Below are 19,438 nucleotides of genomic sequence, written 5' to 3' on the forward strand. Positions count from 1 at the left end.
TACTAATTACACAGAAATCGAAGTTCAAATTTTCCTGTGGGGTTTTTACGCCCATCTTTACCACTATATACCAAAACCCAGATATAAGGACAGGTAAAAGCCATTTTATTTATGATAGAACCCTTAAAGAGGTCGTACAAAACATCGTATTTCTAAAAAAAACTAGATACAATTTGTAGTAACTCTCAGAAATTGTAAGTTTATCGACGGGATCCCAAAGTAACCTAGGAGGGCATTATCAGCCCTTTACGCCTCCAAAGTTCATAAAAGTATTGATGGGTGTTCATGAATTGTTGCGGGCGGTAGGGTCGCCCGATAAAAAACGTTTGACTAGAAATATGGAAGGAATATTTAGGCCCCTGCCCTGGTAATAAAAGTTTGTAAAGTGTGAGAGTTTCCTTATGTATCGCTGTAAAGTTTCATTATTTGATATCAGTATAATTTACTTCTAGTAGTAAGTATAATATGAACAACAGATCAAATGTAATATAGAGGCTTTTCGTGTAAAATATTGCTGTAATAGTCTGTTGTATTGTGTTTTTAAAATTGTCTGGGAGGACAATTAGGACAATGAGGACTCCCGCACTAAGGAATTTAATCCTTGTGTCGCGGGGTGTTTCACAAACATACAATTCACATGCACAAGGACACCCAGACTCAGAACAAGCATTCGTGGATCACACAAATGCTTGTCCTGCGCGGGGATCGAACCCGCGGCACGTCGCGCAAAGTGGGTTTGGCGCGATGACCTCAACCACTCGGCTATCCGTGCAGTCGAAATGAACTTGGTATATTAAGTAAAAAAATAACTTCCCCACTTTACAACTTCCAGTGACAGAAGTAGCATGAGTTGAACATAGCCGTAACATTGACTGATGTCTCCAAATTCGTCCAGAAATACTATTTACTCCTGATATATGTTGATTGAATGAATGAAATTCACTTTCACATCACAAGCGTTTAAACTCCATGTTCAGTGTATTACAAACTAACAACTTTATTTGTAGGACAAGAACAGTAAACCGCACAATATGAATAAAATAACAACATTAAAAGCACCTTTAAGTCAAAGTATTAAAGTTCATATTTCAGTTTCGTTGTTACGTTTCACATGTGGTGTACCGTACAGAAATACTTTAACAGTTTTGGCTCTATTTGCTCCGGTATGTAACTGATTTAACAAGTTTTGGGCAAACGTAGGGTGCGTTACAAATAAAGGTTCGTTAGGTAAGTGTAAACTGACATGAACGAAGGAAATTGATTTGGTTAATGGATGCGGCAATCGGGGATTGTGATTAAGGATAAAGTGATTGTGAATTTGAATAAATTGAAACTTATGTGTGAGTAGAAAGGAATTGTAGAATTAGAATGAAGCTTGCGTGTCTTTCGTAGGTCTTAATAAAATTATTATTGTTATGACCAAGTTAATTCGAAGACTATTTGAAATGATGGTCAGACCTGGGCAGGCTTACCAAACATGACTTGAAAATATTGTTATGAATATTAATTAGAAGTATTGTGTTTTTTCCAAAACTATAAAATCAAAAAAATATCACAGTTAGTATATAGCATTATCGCAACCACTAATCGTAGCCATATTCAGGTGTACAAAACGAAAATTGCAATGAAAACGTTCACCACAAAACTGCAACCTCTAAACGAACCCATTAACAAAACTCGCTTCGCAAAAGAAAATTGGATATTTAAACTTAACAGTGTTATTATACAATGTTTATTTGAGATATACGCCAAGCGGGTGAAAGCGTGGTGAAATATATCAACAGCATCACTCGCGAAGAAAACAGATTGCCATTGTTTATTCTGGCTCTACATTATATTGTAGAGTTTTGAAATACAAGTAACGTTGCTGGTAACGTAGGAAGTCTTTATATATGTGGTAGCAATTAATCTATCAGATGCAGGGGAAAATTGTGGTGAAGTTACTAAGGATCTACAATAATATCTTAAAGAAATGTTATTGTAGTTGTAGAAGTTTCGTAGCACGTTGTCACGCTTTCACAGCTGAAATATTAAATTAATTTAAGAGTTGGTGGATGATTTCTTGGTAGCAGTGGTCTATTCAAAATCAAAATCAAAAAGTTTTTATTTCAAATAGGCCGTTTCTCAGGCACTTTTAAAACGTTGCATTACTGACTCTAGTTGCACTTTTCCAAAGTGTCATTCTTATGAAGAAGAATCGGCAAGAAACTCCATTTATTTATATTACCATTTTTAGACGCAATTTTTTTTTAATTTTCATTAACGATAGCTAAAATATGTCCAAAGTTTTTTTAAACAAGTTGTATAAGAAGAGGAGTTCATTAATTTAATGGTTATTGAATATATTTTCATGACGTTTTTTGAGTTCTGTATTAAAGGATAAATACTTTAGGCTATTACTGAAGCAACCCTGTTTGTCCGTCTGTTGCCAGGCTTTTCCATGAACCGCAATAGATAAACAGTTGAAATTTATAAGGAAAGGCAGAGGTTAAGCAGCGTTGCGAAGACATACGTATGTTGGGACAGGAATTTGTCAACCAACCGATTTGTTCAATTCAGCCTTTTTGTACGAAACCCACAGTATAGCAAGTATAACTCAACTTAATCATTTTTATACGAACAACAATTGCAGCAATACTACTAGATTAGGCTGTCATAAAGAAATAATTAGCCTTTATTCAGACTAATGCCTGCAATTTAAATTTCAATTACAACCCCACAAACGTTTTGAATATTTTTACGAAATGAAGTTTCTATTGATAAATCGTTCGCGGCAAAATTACATCGTGCACCTATACTCGTATGTCATTTCCTTGATTGTCGTTCGTAAATTTTAGGTCAGTATACGCTTAACCTTTACTGTGTTTACCTGATTTCTATGGTAAGTAGATTTGGTTTTGTTTTCTCTGATAGTAGCCGTGAGGAAGATATTTTTCGAAAGGCTTCAGAAAACCAATGGATCGGTATAGGTCAATTTTGTAGATGTTGGCACAGTATTGTAAATACAAACAAAAATATTGTTTCGGATTTCGTCGGTAAAATTCTGTTTTAAGTATCATGCGAATAGGGATGTTGTTTATAATTCGTTAAATTTTATAGAGCAGTTCTTTTCCATAAATTTGTGTCGATTTTTTATTGATTAATTTTTTTTGTCAATGATAATATATGGTCAACGTCGCCAACGTCCCCTTTAATTGTAAAATTTTACATTTTTATGCGCATTTTTTTTTTAACATAAAAATAAAAATAGTTCCATGTAATTTCTTAGTATTGGCGATAAGTAAAATTTTATAGCATCGTTTTGTTAGGTTTACCAAATTAATAAATTAAGTAAACGTTATTTCTGTTTTTACAAAGGTGTATAATAAATTTATAAAGTTCGTAATTTTAAAACACTCATTATAAAAGTTATAAAAACCGAAAGCTGTGTGTAATTCAGTTTTATTGGACAATTTCAGGCAGTTTGAGGCGAAGGAATATAATATTGAATTATCTCTTAATAAGAGAGTTAAAGACTATAAAATTAAATTTGCTTTGGCGTAATATATTTTCTTTATTGTAGGTAGTTCTTACGCCTTTTCCGGCTAAGTTGGCAATTAATTTTAGGTAATTAATTCATTAAATAAATAACAATTTAATTTAACAGATTTTCCAAGGTTTATTTTGTTCGTGGTTTAAGGATTAAGGTCATGTATACATATTATGTGTATCTGTTTAGAATTTTAGTATTGAAAATAAGGCTTCCTTATTTTTTTATTAAAATATGAATTTCAACAAACAATGACAGGATGATACCACTTAAAAATATTTTCTAAAAATCCTTTACATAATGATGAAAAAAATGGGACTGATTATGCAATTTTTAATTTTAAATATAAACACCATGTCTATTAACAACTAATTTCCAGTTGAAAAATAATGTCTTTCGTGTAGCAAAACAACAAAAAAACTAGTTTCCAATTATTTTTAGTAAACTGTCTGATCATTTAAAAACCATTAGCGTGCAGAGCCAGTAAATAAATCAAAAAGTTTAATGAAAACAGATATCGAATCAAATGTCTTAATTACTTTAAGTTACTTAGTTTAATCGTTTTTCAATTTACTTCTTTTCTTTTTTCAGAACTGAAATGACTAATAAAAACGATTTCAGTTGTTTACGTTGATTTGGAACTAAATAACAATAAATTTATAAAAGAAGGCTTTGTTATATTAATTTTAAATTATTATTTGAATTTTCTGTATTCAGAGATTTTTTATGCCTTAAATACAGTTTAGTTCAGTTTAGTTTACAGTTCAAGGCGACGTAAAAATAATTAAAAAGCACTTACTTGGGTTGTTTTCTCATAAATTAAAAAATCAGTTTCACACTCAAATCGCGAGCAGTTATTGAACAGAAAACTACAAGTATTAATCAAATGCAGGAAAACTGTTGAACTCAAGTGTTTTTCTTCTAAACAAAGGGTGTATCATCATCGGCCTAGCCTTTTCCCAACAATGTTGGGGTCGGCTACCAGTCCAACCGGTTTCAGCTGAGTACCTGTGTTTTACAAGGAGCGACTGCCTATCTGACCTCCTCAACCCAGTTACCCGGGCAACACGATACCCCTTGGTTAGACTGGCTGTCAGACTTTTTCAAGCTTCTGACTACCTGTAACGACTGTCAAAGATGTAGGAATAACAGCCGGGACCCACAATTTAACGTGCCTTCCGAAACACGGAGGAACTCGTTATGACAAAGATGGTCACCCATCTACGGACCAACCGCGTCAAGCATAGCTTAACCTGCTATCGAATCACTTATGCGGTTATAGCTTAGCCACGAGCTCCTCCTTTTTCAAAACTTTTCCGGACTTAATTGTCCGAAAATCTGAGAACTTTTGAGCGAATAGTTTGAGATTAAAAGCTTTGAGTAAAATTAATTATGGACTAAATATACACGTGTCTTGTCTTTACAACTTCAAATGTAAATGTCTTTTAACGGAATGCCAGAGTAAAAGCAACTTTATGAACAAGTAGATAAGGTTTATTTTCCCTTCTCGATTCATTGACTTATGGCGTAATGTAGGTACGATTATATATTGTTTTGCTTGTCATAGAGTCAATATTGTCGTCGTCGTCAAAACTTTACTCTGATTGTTAGTATTTCGCTTTTGTTTAGCAATGTCTTATCTAGTCAAGTTTAGCTTTACATAGAGTAGTAAAATTCAAGATATCATTTTAACTTTGTGAGATTCATTACAGATTTTAATGCATTTCTGTCCGTCTGTTCAATCGTATCTGTATATTTTTGTCAAGATCCCGTTGTCAATCGCAACAACACTTTTTCCAGACCATAAATTAGCTTGACATAATTTTTAATGAATTAATTACCTATTTTATAACGAATTACATTTACGTTGATCATTTTAATATCGAGTTTAAGCATAGACGGCTATCTTTCTGGAATCTATTTCTTTCCCTTATGACCAAGCACATAATAGATTACATAACCACCTTAAATACCAACCTGTATATTAACAACTATATCCTATCTCAAACACTTTACAATAATCCCGTTAGTATTACAACTCACAATATACTATGTTTATAGGTCTGTAATGGGAAGGTGGTTCATTAGTTTTATCACTAGCATCAGTAATAGAGCTACAGTTTGTTTCCAAATGGATTAGATGATGGCAGAGGGTCGCGTCGGCTTGCACGATGGATCTCTACTCACTAGATAAGTTTAAAACCTATAAGAGTGATTGGAATTGTAAGTACAGTTATTTTTGTTGAAGCTTTCGTGATTAAGTCTATACTTAAAAGATGCATCGATTACATACGCGTAATTATCGGGATTGTCCGACTTGTTAGCTAGGTTTTGAGACGAGTTCTTTTTGATTTGTGACTTCGCTACCGCGTCAGCTCATTAAGGACTTCTGTAGGGTCTGAATGGGTGAGTAAACTGTTGCATCTTTTAAGAATCTGAATTTTTGTAAATGCAAATGAAGATCAGCTAAAATCTCATTGTTTTTAACTAAATTGTTGTGTTCGTTGTATCGCATAGACACTTTTTGTCCTATATAAATTTTGGTGTAAATACATTTTTTTATTATTTCTAAATAAATAATTGCTCAATAAGGAATAAGTAAACAAAGCCGGTCCAGTGCTAGTCACACTATGTATGTAGTGATTTGCGTTTCGTACAATGCAATACGTAGCAATTGAAAATTAAAAATTACCAAAAAATAATCACCCGCCAAACATATGACCTTAAAACAGTTGATTAATCTCGTTGTGCCTCATTTCATTCTTGTTTTTATAGCGGCAACAGCGACCTGTTAAAGTTTCAACTATTAGTTATCACATCTGCGATCGTAAAATACAGCTTAGTTCCTTTTTCCTCCCTAAAAATGTAATACAGCAGATATAAAACATTAATGTCGCCAGATTGTATCATCCTTTTCACTACAGCATCTAATTACAAAGATGAAATAAACATGGTAGTTTATTCTCGCAATAAAAACTTTAATTTTTGGACTGTAAAGTATGTCGGCGAAATATTTAAGTACACAAAGGGATCGCAAATTGCTGCCCTTTTACTTTTAAGCCAGGAATGTTTAATGAATGAGTAATTTGTTATTTTTAATATTCAAAGAATGCGGTGTTTGGAAAGAAAGTTCTCTTACGCTTATTTGATGTTGTCTATAGACGTAGTTTTGAAGGGTATAGTGTCGTGACGTCAGTATTAGGTGACACCAACCAATATAATGGCTTTAAATAGGCTTTAAATAAGACTGGTCAAGTGAGAGTCCTACACGCAAATACTTCCGGACATATAGGCTGGACAAAAAACATTAGGCAAAAAAAAATATCACGCATTCATGACCGAAGCAGGATTAGGCAGGTTTATTGCTCTTAAAATCAAAAAGTCTATTGAGAAGCCAAATATAAAGAAATGTCTTCTCATTTCTCCAACCTCTGGTTTTTTCCTTCACCAACTTATTTTTATATTTCAGACCCCATACACTTCCGTTACCAAGAACACAAGTCTTCAGCTAAGAAGGTCAAAAGTCCGGTCACCTTCCAACAAGCGATCAAGGGGACGCTGATCATTGGACAATGCTTTGGGTTGATTCCCATACTTGGAATTGGCGGGGATGATCCTTCGAAACTTAGGCAAGTATTGATTAAAATATAATTTCTAAATATACTACACTAGAATTACCACATGGGCAGTGGCCACTAGACAAAGATCATCACACAATAGGAGCCAGAGAATTGACTTCGCACCAAGGTCGGTCTAGAAAGTAGTGGCGGGACGGTTTCAACGCGTACCGCGTGGTTCTGTATAGATAGATGGTAAAAAGCCCTGGAAAACGCCTTTACCAAGCAGAGGCTGGATAACAACAGTATCTGTTTAATATATTGTTAAATTTATTAACCTAAATAAGTAGTGGTTTAGGAGTTTCTTTATTGCACCATCTTTTAGGAATATCTAAAAAAAACTGCTGAAAAATCTGCCCATGCATGAAACTTAAATGGCTAAATTTAGTAGACTGGATTTATTTTGTTTACGAAGGGCCTGTCCGGAATTAAAAAGATGGCAAACATTTATGGAACATATGCTTTTGTTGCAGGTTCAAATACCTATCATGGCATTTTGCGTACACTATAGTAACAATAATAAGCCAGATAGTTGTGACGTTACTGGTATTATTCAGTTTCTTTACATATTCCAAATCACCTGTGGAAACTGCCAGTAAGTAGTTTTTTATAGATAACCTCGTTGCCTGACTAAGATTTAGCTGAATAAGTACTATATTTTATATGAAGTTACTGCTTATGGCTGATTTGGGTTTATATATATTTAGTCTTGAATGTTTTTGTGGAATACCCAGCGTCATAAGGATTATTTAATGTAACTCTTTAGTGCCACATAAGGTGTTACAAAATGTTGAAAACCTCTGAAACCTTTAACTTACGGTCATCTGAATGAGGGTTAAAATTAGTTACATTTGACTCCCTCTTTAATTTTCTGGGAAATGTATTTTGAGTTACCAGTGACCTTGGATACCAAAAAGCACTAGACATGGCATTTATATTCGCAGTTTTAATAATATTATTTTATTTCAGTCGACTTAATATTCTACTCGTTAGGGTTTACAACAACGATCCTTTTTTTGCGAGTAGCGAAGCACTGGCCGAAGTTGAGTGCTCAAATATCTGAGATCGAGGCAGCGGACCCAAACGCGGACACGAAATTGAAAACAAAGTTTAATGTTTGTTGTATTGTCGTCTTGTTTCTGGCTTTTCGTAAGTTTATTTTAATAAATTTGATAGTTTCACTTTTTGAGTAGTTCTAGCTGTCATGTTAGGTGTATAGATAGGTTGTTTTAATTTAACTGTCCTGTTGGTCTAGTTCTTAGTGTTGCTGACAGCTAAGCCTACGTCTGAAATAAATTATTCTATTCTATTCTATTCTATAAGCGAAGGTCTTGAATTCGATTCCCTCCCAATAAATGACTGTGTGATGAGCACAATCATTTATACTGTGTGCGTCTATAAATTTTCTATAATGTGTCTGCATTTAAAAATATTAGTACGCTGATCAGTTGTGTAATAAGATAATATATGTTTAATTTAAAGCTAGATTTCGTTGTATTGTGGAAGTTGTGGAACAACCATTAGACCAAAACGAAGAAGGAGTAAGGTATAGGTAGTTTAAATGTACGTTCAATTGAAGTATACAAACTACATACATACAGGGTGTCCAGTAAGTAGCACGACATACTGCCGGGGATGATAGCTAGGGTCACTACCTATCAATACAACACGATATATGTTCAGCGAAATCTTATATAAATCTAAGTAAGATTTCGCTTTCGATCCCCTGCAGCATGTCGTGCTACTTACTGGACACCCTGTATATTTACTCTTTTGACTTACAGTGGAGCACTTGTTCTCGGAGATATATACTTCGTCCATAGCTATAGACTGCGAACCAGACGGTCCCTTCTACGAGACCTCACGAAAACACCGCTTCACTTGGCTGTTCTCCTTCTTTCCCTACAATAATTTTATAGGAGTTTTGATGCACGTAAGTATTTTTGAGTTTTTTTCATTTAACTCATCGCTCAGACTCAGGATGCTTGTCCTATACGGGGATTAAACCCGCGACACGTTACGCTCTGTGGGTTTGACGTGATTAAACCAACTAGTCTGCTGATGAGTTATTTCTGAATTGTAAATCTAATGAAATCGTTCTAAAAACTATTAATTTCTAAATTTCTTCTTCTTCTTCTGAGAGCTAGAGAAGGAAGCCGGGGAAAAATGCTTCACTTCAATAAGAAAATTTCAAATTGAATTCCTCAAAAACGATACTACAAAGACATCCAAAGTCCAATCTTGTACCTACAGCTTCTCACAAACAGCTAACTTCAGTCATAAGTAAAACTGGAATTGCCTCAGTAATACTCAAAGTTGTTATTTTTCTTTACAGTTCATAAACATTCAGTGCACGTTCAACTGGAACTATTCCGACTTGTTTGTCATTTGCATGAGTATTTATGTGACTTCGAGACTTGAGCAGGTCAATCAGCGTGTGCTTGCTGCTAAGGATAAGGTACGGAACTTTTTCCTTCTCATTTATGTACTAACTATAATCTTTAGTGTAGCAATTGTTTTTTGTGTCGGTTATATTACCAGCCTGTAAGTACGTCTGGGCAAAAACTGGCATAAAAAAGGATTGAGCATTGATCATAGGTTACACTAAGCAATTTTAGAAAATCTGAAATGAAAACTTTATGTAACTGAAACTTTAAACAAATGCATAAAAAATACGCATAACATTAAAGTTTAGACAGATACTTGGTAGGCCCTGTGCATTTGAAAACAAACCAGATCATATTTTGTTTTAGGCCGACAATTTTTAATACAATCTACTTAACCACCTTAACCGTTATTACTTCTAAATCCACAAAAACAACCACACCCAGCTTCTTCAAAATATAAACGTTCAAAAAACCTACCCAAAAAATTTTGTAGCGGAAAAATCCGAACGTAATTTTAGTGTAATTTGATCGTGCACCCTTGTAGGTGGTAGCTGGGCCAATAATTTTCCTGTCCTGTTCCCAATTATTCGGGGTCAATGCACATTTTTCTTCCATTCATCACTCAGGCCGCTCCCACTCATATCATCCTTTACACAACCCATCCATCTCGCCGCTCCTCTTTCCGTGTTTCAGTGCACCGGCGTATCAATCACTCCAAGTCAAGTTTTCATACACGACTCAATAATATTCGGAACAAGTTCACTGACTGCTTTGAACCTTTCGAGTTTTTACATCCCGGATAAATGAGTCATTCTTTCTATACTGTCAGGCTTTTCAGCGAAGGGAAATGCGATTAATATTTAAGATCATTTAGTATATGGACACATGATTAATTAGGAAGCCAGAAATTTACCAATTTTTTGTATTTTTCGATGTCTATGGGATTCTTCTGCCCAATTCGCGTGACAAAATCGTTATTGAAAAAATGTTATTATAATAATTGTGATGATTTTTAATTTAGTAGAGGCCATGTAAGCACTACAACATTGACGCCCTTTTTCATATGTTTCATCCTTCTCTATCTGTGAAAATGCTTTTATCTGGCAATAAGACATTTTTTTGTGAGCAGAGGGGAAAACTGCCAAAGATTTACAAAAATATCACCTATTTATTTTTTATTCAGAATTCGCCATGTTCTTTCTGGCGTACGATACGCGAGGATTATAACAGATCTGTCCACTTGGTCCGGCAAGTTGATGACGTCATCGGGGGGATCGTCTTCACGTCGTTCGCGAGTAACTTGTTCTTCATCTGCTCACAGCTGCTACACACGTTTTCGTAAGTGTTATCTTGAAACTTGGTCTTCATAGAGTTGGACTCGTGTTATGAAACGGGGAACTGATGTTCTTGGAATTGAGTCTACTTTGCCATATTCCAAACTTACAGCCAAAACATTGTAATACGAGCCTATGTACGTCCCACTGCTGGGAACATGCCTCCTCCCGCATGGATACACAAGCTCACTGCTGGTGGGCTATTTCAGTTTCCAATATTTAGAAGCCAGGTCGCCTAACGATGGTTTTTTCACTGATGTCAATTGTGTCTTAGAACATTAAAAAAATACATTTACCTTTGAAATCCATCAAATCTTATAGTGCCTGCATTGACATACCTCTCGTTTTTGTTTTTATAACAAACAGCCATACAGATTGCATTTTTAGCATCAGTATCGATCACTAATCACCCCCTAATAGTTATTTTTTAAGTATATTTCATGTACAGATTTATTATAAGTATAAATTTATATTGTTTCTTTATAACTATATTTTTTTGTTACAGAGGAGGTATCAGCGCCACTCCGCGATGCCGACCACATCCTGCTGCCGATTACAGGCAAATAAATAAACATAAATAGTCACTCTAATGAACAAGCATGTGTGAGAAAAGTGTATAATGTTACACTTACCTAAACATGCTTAAATAATTATATTCAAGTCGCATTCAAAATTTACAATCTTTTAACGATTTGCGCAGCAAGGAACTTAATCCTTGTGCCGCAGGGGCTTCACAAACACCTAGACTTAGAACAAGCATTCGTGGATCACAGAAATGCTTATCTCATCTCAAAAAATCAAAAGCCAAGAGTTTTTATTTCAAATAGGATGATTTCCAGTCGCTTTTAAAATTGTACAATTATGACTTTAGGTACACGGTTCCAAAATGATTCCTATGAAGAAGAACTGGCAAGAAACTTCATGTGACTGTCTCCAAATATCTCTGTTTATTAGTTAACTTGACATCTATAAAAAATACTGATTGTACATTATAATTTACATTCTCTCTTACAGATTGTTCCGTGGCTACGAGAATTCAATATACTTCGCGTATTCCTTCATTTTCCTGGTTGCGAGGGCCCTTGCCGTGTCCTTAACTGCAGCCAAAGTCCATTCAGCAAGTTTAGAGCCGGCGTATTCTTTGTATGACGTGTCATCCGCTACGTTTTGCGTCGAGGTAGGTACCATCAGATGGTATAAAAATCATTATAGATCTCCACTTATCATCATAAAATGTCTGAAGGAGTACCGTTAGGTTTGATTATAATTCTTCTAATTTGTTTGGATTCTGGTATATTATCATCAGCAAACAAAATTCGTCATTAAATGATCTATATACATATAATAAAATTGTAGAAAAGTGAAAACTGTACATTGAATATTTTTTTTAAAGAATAATTGCTGGGTTGTCTACGAACGATTCCGAAGCCGAAAATATGATTTTTAGAATTTTTGTCTGTTTGTCTGTTTGTCTGTATGTATGTCCGGAAAGATCTCGGAAAGTACTGGATAGATTTGATTCAAATTTTCAGAGAATATCAACAAAAGGTCTGGTCAACATACTTTTTACTTATTATCTCGCTATTCATTACAGGGAGTGAGCAAAAGCCTTTTATATCTATCAACAAATATCAAATTATCTCATATACTACTGAATATATTTCGTTCAAATTTTGCATGAACATTGTCGATCGCTTGATACAACATATATACAAAAACCATAACGCTACTATGCAAGGGGCATGAGCAGTAAAGTTTTAAATTTTTGGACCCACCCGTAATATCGTGTAATACAATTATGAGGTGTATTTTCACTAAATTTAGTAGTGGGCAGTACGGTCATCAATTTAAACAAAAAACATCACGCTATTTATCTTAAGACTTTGGTAGAGCAATAATATATTTTTTCGAAAATAAATCATTTTCATAATATTAGTCATTTTATTCTCTTTCAAGTCTAATATTGGCCTGGCGCGACTACTGCTCAAGTAAAATAAAAGAAACATAAACTATTAATACTCTTATTATTATTTTTTGCAATACCTTATAATATCTATACAAAAACCACAGTTGCCGAGCCCTCACTTGATCGGTTCCGTCCACAAAAATAATTGAACATCTTCTTTATATCGTCAGAAAACATCATGCGTGAAAATTAAGAACTGTAGGGCTATAACGGTTCCTGAGATAGAGCCAAGTGACAGACAGACGAACAGTCACCGGAGCCTCAATAATTTGGTTCCGGTTTACGTCTTTCAATAATGTCTAATCAATGATACCTCAACCGTCATAATCCGTCCAGACTTTTGAGGTGCAGGGCGGGCCAAAGTACAGACGTGTTCGAAAAACATAACCCACCCTCTAAAGCAGTCGGGTAAATAAGATAAAATCCTCGAAAGTATCGCATTTTTAGCAGAGGCGCTATTTTATACTCTAGCTTGACAATCGGATTTCCAAATTCATTTTTCTGCCACCAATTATATCATCGAACAAAACTAAGAACTCGCTCGATAAGTCTTCAATATTTTATTCCTGTTATTCTTTCCTAATTACAGACCTCAATTTTTAAACAGCTCGATTTTTTTAAACATGTCTAAGAATACATAATTCACCTTTAATACAAATCAAACTAAATTGAAATAGCTCAATCCGATCCGAAGCTGTAATGTCATAGATCGATGGGTCCTACGTATATGGGCCAAACTAACAATTTGGTGATTTTCACTTTTTGCTGATAAATGTATCTTAAAGATGTAATGTATCATGTGACTTATTAAAAACTATATATTTCTGCATAGAAACATGTTTATTACTGTAGAAGGGCCTATGTAACGTGAATTTAAACGTACAAGCTCCTAAGGGTAGTTCTCGCGCGTTTGTTTCGTTGTTCGGACCAATCAGCATATTTGACACTTATACGTTTAACGGACAACGGCCAAACTGCTATGAACACGAAATGTCATTGTTGTGTTTTTGACTTTTTGGGTTACAACTTAGTTTAATAATAAAAGATGGTATTCAATTACCGAACAAAGTTGTCCAGAGGTCGAGATTTGGTAAATTTGGCATTGAGAAATGAGTATCTGCTTTTAGCTAATTTGCGAACTCCGCGTATGATGGCCAAAATGACACATTGGCCCTTTTACTGTGTCTTTAAAGAAAAATAATTTAAACAGAAACTAATGTAAAATGGCCAATATGACGTAAAATAAAACCTGTATAATATATACATAAAATACCATTGTATATATGAGGAGGATAGCTGCCTCAGTAAACAAGCAAATAATCGTAAAGTTCGACTTTATCAATCTGAAGTTATAGTAAATTTAAACTTTGGAAGCCTCTCCTGTAAAGTTGTCATTTTGCATTTTGGCCCATATACGTAGGACCCGTCGAGATAGTCAGGCAGATATGTCATAGTTATAAAACCCCTCTCTTTGGGGTAAAATAAGAAAAAACATTAAAACAGCTGAAACATGTTTGATCCAAACATCTGATAGTGATTGAGGCCCTCTAGATTCATAAAACATGGAAATCAAAAAAGCAAGCTCAAAATGTAAAACAAAATAGCTACGAAAGAATTTTAAAACAAAGATCACCATAAAAAGGCGCGTTTTTTAAATGTTGCGCTACATTTTTGCGATGATCGTTATTATTAAACTTTATTGTTTTTCACATCTTAAAAATTAAGCAGACAAAGTGGCGGGCAACAGCTAGTCAAAAATAAAATGACCTAATAGTCATTTTATTTGCCCTCCATTAGGTTTTGACCAGACAAATATTTTTATGAATGGATTTTCGTTAAGATCCAAAAACAAACTTCATACCATAATTTAATGTCCGCCTTTTATTACCCTACCTTCCATGGTTTCTTAACCTTGACTTTCTATTCCAAAGAATAGCAACACAAAACACGCTTATTATCACTATACTTGTGAAACTTTCCTAAAGTCCCGTTACCGCCAACATGTCTATTTTTACCAAAATCAGTCCACGGAAAGTTTGCAACAAACATTATCTAACACAAGCCGGGCAAACTGAACTATTAAGTAGGAAATGATTGCCGAAGGCAAGAAGATAAGAAGGTCCACTTCATACATAAAAATTACATATTTTAAGTTCATTTAAACATCATCATTGAATGATTGAAATAAATTGAATAATTAGCCTCATTTCATAGTTTGTCCAGATTTTTTTCTACTTTAATCCTCTAGATATTTGATGAGGCAAAAAGCACATCATTCTATTCATTGGAAGAAGGATGCCTGGCAATGGACCCGGTCTAGCTCAATAAAAATATATTTTCCTTAGGTATCTTTTCATCTTAAGCAAATTGTGCAGATTGAGAAACTTCCTTCTTGTATATTTTGTGACTAGATTTGAATTCAACTTTGTTTTTATTTCAGATAGAAAGGTTTCTGGACCAGATACACGGGGATACGGTGGCGCTCAGCGGACTTCAGTTCTTCAATGTGAAGCGAGGATTAGTTCTAACAGTAAGTTACTTGTAACTATCTGATTCCTTGTCGATACATACAAGCACACATTTAAAACAAGCTAGCTGCACATGGCTATCTTGTTTACCATCGAAATTGGTAATACAAAAATGCGGAGTATAAAAGTTGCTTCAAAAACCTCTTTCTGCCCTCCAACCCCTATTCTCATTAGCCACCCTGCCCTACATCGGCATAATATAGTTGAAGAATTTGACACTCGAAAATTGGAACTTACCAATCACAATAGTTCCTAATTATTTGGAAATCAAATAGCACCAATAGTTTCGCAATAAACGTGACACTATTATTATATAGTAATCAAAATCTGGAATTACTCGAAGTCTTGACCGGAACATTCCGGCCAATCAGCGTCGTCCTCTTGTAACTTGAACGGGGTCTCGAAGCCAACGTCTTCATTTCTCCAAGCGAGTTTGTAATTAAATAATAACATCGGATTTGCGTTGCTTCGCTGCTTCAACTGTGGTACAGCCCTAATATAGGGTTGTCAATTTGTGTCTACTTGGTTTTATATTTCAGTTGGTTGTTTGATATTTTATGATTTCTAGTTAGCTTGTGTTTAATAATGAGTTATATACGTTATCTGATTAGTTTAAATTTTTTTTTTACTAGTATTTTTACCATCACGCGTTAAATACAGTGATACATAGAACTATGATCGAAAATTTAATTCCAAGTAAGTACGCTAAATCTTTTAACAAATACAGCACAACAATAAAACCATAATCACTAAAGATATTGCAACTCGTAACACTTAAGGTTAGTAACAATAATTGCCAGTAATTCATCCAGTCTACTTTTAGCGGTAAGGGTAATACTGAGAAAACAAACACTTAGTTCAAATATCTGTGGGCTTCCCAAACATTGATTTTGAGTGGGTGTTGAAAACGCTTTCAATGACGCCTAGATCAAATTTACACTCACCTAAACGAAATTTCAACGAGATGCTTCAGCTGTAAACAATAAAAGTTGGTACCTATAGCAAAAGCAGGTAAAAAAAACCAGTATAAAATAGTCTCTGTGACGTAAAATCTGGTCTATCTAAGTAAAATCGCGGTAAATGTCATTTTAATTAAACTTCGATTTATTGTTTTTAAATTTGTTATAAAGATTGGATTAAATTCATAATTGTATTTGAAATAGACTCAAAATAGTTTGAGAGTTTGTAATTAAATAATAACTACTAAATTGACCAAACTGGTTAATTGTTTCAAATGGAGGCAGCCCTATCTTAGGGCTGTTTCTAATAAACCTAGAATTTGCTTTATAATATGTAAAGTGCATTTTTTTTATATTCATTATTAAGATCTTGTAAATAATACTAATAGTACCTTAGTTTTGAAAACTAATTCAAAGTTTAATCTTCGAACACTGTATATTGTTTATAAATGTGTTTAATTTAGATTATATTTTGAAGAATATTTTTTTTCTGCTGACCAAAATATCTAATCAATACTAATAAATATTAGGCTGAAGAGTTTGATTGTTTGTTTGTTTGAACGCGCTAATCTCAGGATCTCCTGGTTCAAATTGAAAAATTATTTGTGTTCAATAGACGATTAATCGAGGAAAGTTTTAGGATATAAATAAACCATCACGCTGCGACTAATAGGAGCAAAAATACGATGGAAAATGTGGAAAAAACAGGGAAAATTATTAATCTTTGAGGGCTTCCGTTGCATGCGCTGCGAAAACGGTACAAGATCTTCAAACCACGTGGACGAAGTCGCGGGCAACCGCTAGTATTTAATAACAAAATAACGAAAACTAAACATTTAAGATATAATAATGTAATTGAAAAGATTTTGCATTTGATTTCTTCTTTGGACTGAGTGAGTTAATATCGTTACTTTTTGGGATAGATTAAATTAAGTAACTTCTCTAGCTATTATCATATTTGACCATCATTTTGAAATAGCAAACGTACTGTAAATAATAAAAATGAGCCTTCTCTTTATGGAAAGAGCTTTTCATTGACAAATAAAATGTACCAGCATTTAAAAACATCAAAAATATATTGAACTAGCTGTTGCCCGCGACTTCGTCCCCGTTGGTAGAAGTTATAAGTTATGATTTATATCTGCCCTGTTTTTTTTTCACATTTTCCTTTGTATCTTCTCTCCTATTAGTCGCAGCGTGATGGTTTATAGCTTAAAACCTTCCTCGATGAATGGTCTATTCAACACAAAAATATTTTTTCAATTTGGACCAGTAGTTCCTGAGATTAGCGCGTTCAAACAAACATCAAACAAACTCTTCAGCTTTATATATTAGTATAGATTTATTCTAGACGCTCGTGCTGAAAGAATCGCTACATCTCTCAATATAAGCCATTCATTACGGAGTACAATTCAGTTATGCGGTTTTAGTATTACGAGATCCCTTTGTATCTGGCTTCGAAGGAAGACAAGTCTTCAATTATGACGGCTTCTTAGATCGCAACTTTATCACAATGTTATTATATTATTTCTTGTTAAATTGTTTCTTAGTAATTATAAGCTGGGTATGACATTTTCGGTATTATATGATTGTTTATCGGAGACAGTTTATGAAATGACTATATTGAAACCGAGCAACGTGTTCTCTATTTCTGGACGAGTGCTATTATGATTAGCAGACGCTGATAGGGTTTTATAATGATGATATATTTGAAATAGTGAACGGAGATAGGCTATAATAATGTCAATGATAAAAAGCAATTTTAATTGCGTAATTGCAAAAAATAAGACCCTTTCTTAAATAAAGAAATGACTAGCATGTAAAGTGTAAGTAAAATAAGCTAGAAGAAATGCTAAGCTAAACCCAACCGGCGACAGAGGGATGAGCTTGCTGTCTGAAAGACATCTCGAACACCATAACCTCAAATAGAATAGAAGGGAAACAAGAAGAACTTTGGCCTTACAAGAAATATACAATTTTATCAATGCGTCATTTTTGTTTCAGATAGCCGGCACTATTGTGACTTATGAACTGGTGTTGTTGCAGTTCGCCGGAGTCTCACCGGTAACGCCCGAGCCGATTGAAAACAATATAGTTTAGTGTGGACTTAAAAGATACATTAATATTACGAAATAGAACAACCATTGTAGTTCGGCTAAGAAAATTTGAAAAACTTTCTATACTGTAAAAGATATGTATAACATTTTTTTTTGTTATTCCATTTGGATGCTTGTCAGTTCAGTCAGTAGACAGTATAGTGAACGTTGGCTAGTGTCACAAGATACCAGCCATCTGCGTGGGAAATATTTAGTTCACAACCGATGCGGTAAGCGCCGAAAGGTGCCTTCAGTGTCCCCTTACTGTCATACGGGTTATGCATGTTACCAATCCGACCCGACCGGAGAAACACACCTTATGGGAACATACATGCATTCCGAAACTTAAATATATCGTAAAAATACCTGCTAATACCACTACTAACAGATCTTATACTTCAGTTTATCAAAATAATCTCGTAGTAGGACATCTCTAAATATCAAAATACGCAATACTATGGTAATAATAATTATCAATTTATGTAATACAGTCAATATCTGTTTTAGTCCTCAATAGAGCCAGAGTAACAGTTGAACTCGGGCCACATTCCGTACCCGGGGGCTTAATTTAGAATAATTGGATGCCTAAAGGCTCTGTTAAAGACCATTTTAGTAGCAGTTATTCCTAATAGTTTGTTTAATTGCCTGACTTGGGACAAACATTGTATGGAGTAATGTTAACTTAATTGGTTAATAAATATGTTGTATCATTGTGGTTGTTGTGTTTTTGTATATTATTGTGTGGTTTCTTATGGGTGGACTTCATTTACATTGAAAATAAATTAAGTTGAATAGTCGTATGCTATATATATGATAAAGTAAGAATCAGGTAATGTCGAATTGAAATATTGAACCACAATAACGTTTAGTTCTTTACACGCTTTTTTCTTAAGATAATGTCTTTATTTATACTCACCATATATTATTATTTGACTGTACAGACAACCGAGAAGCTTAGGTCACTACGCTAATCAAAATGCGCGTGACGTATCGAAGATTCGATCCCTCGATCAATCGAACGA

General features: G+C 34.3%; 1 protein-coding gene across 1 annotated transcript; it reads left to right on the plus strand.

Moving 5' to 3' along the window:
- Window positions 1–779: 779 nt before the first annotated feature.
- LOC113493039 (gustatory receptor for sugar taste 64e-like) lies at window positions 780–19,169 on the plus strand. Its single transcript, XM_026870820.1, has 12 exons — window positions 780–788; window positions 5,680–5,752; window positions 6,999–7,178; window positions 7,583–7,741; window positions 8,116–8,295; window positions 8,931–9,079; window positions 9,482–9,604; window positions 10,717–10,871; window positions 11,373–11,426; window positions 11,882–12,044; window positions 15,274–15,363; window positions 18,325–19,169. Exons 1-12 carry the CDS (start codon window positions 780–782, stop codon window positions 18,418–18,420), a joined length of 1,431 nt encoding a protein of 476 aa, XP_026726621.1. The 3' UTR covers window positions 18,421–19,169.
- Window positions 19,170–19,438: the final 269 nt, after the last annotated feature.

This window comes from Trichoplusia ni, chromosome 4, assembly GCF_003590095.1.
Source record: "Trichoplusia ni isolate ovarian cell line Hi5 chromosome 4, tn1, whole genome shotgun sequence".
Taxonomy (NCBI): Eukaryota; Metazoa; Arthropoda; class Insecta; order Lepidoptera; family Noctuidae; genus Trichoplusia; species Trichoplusia ni.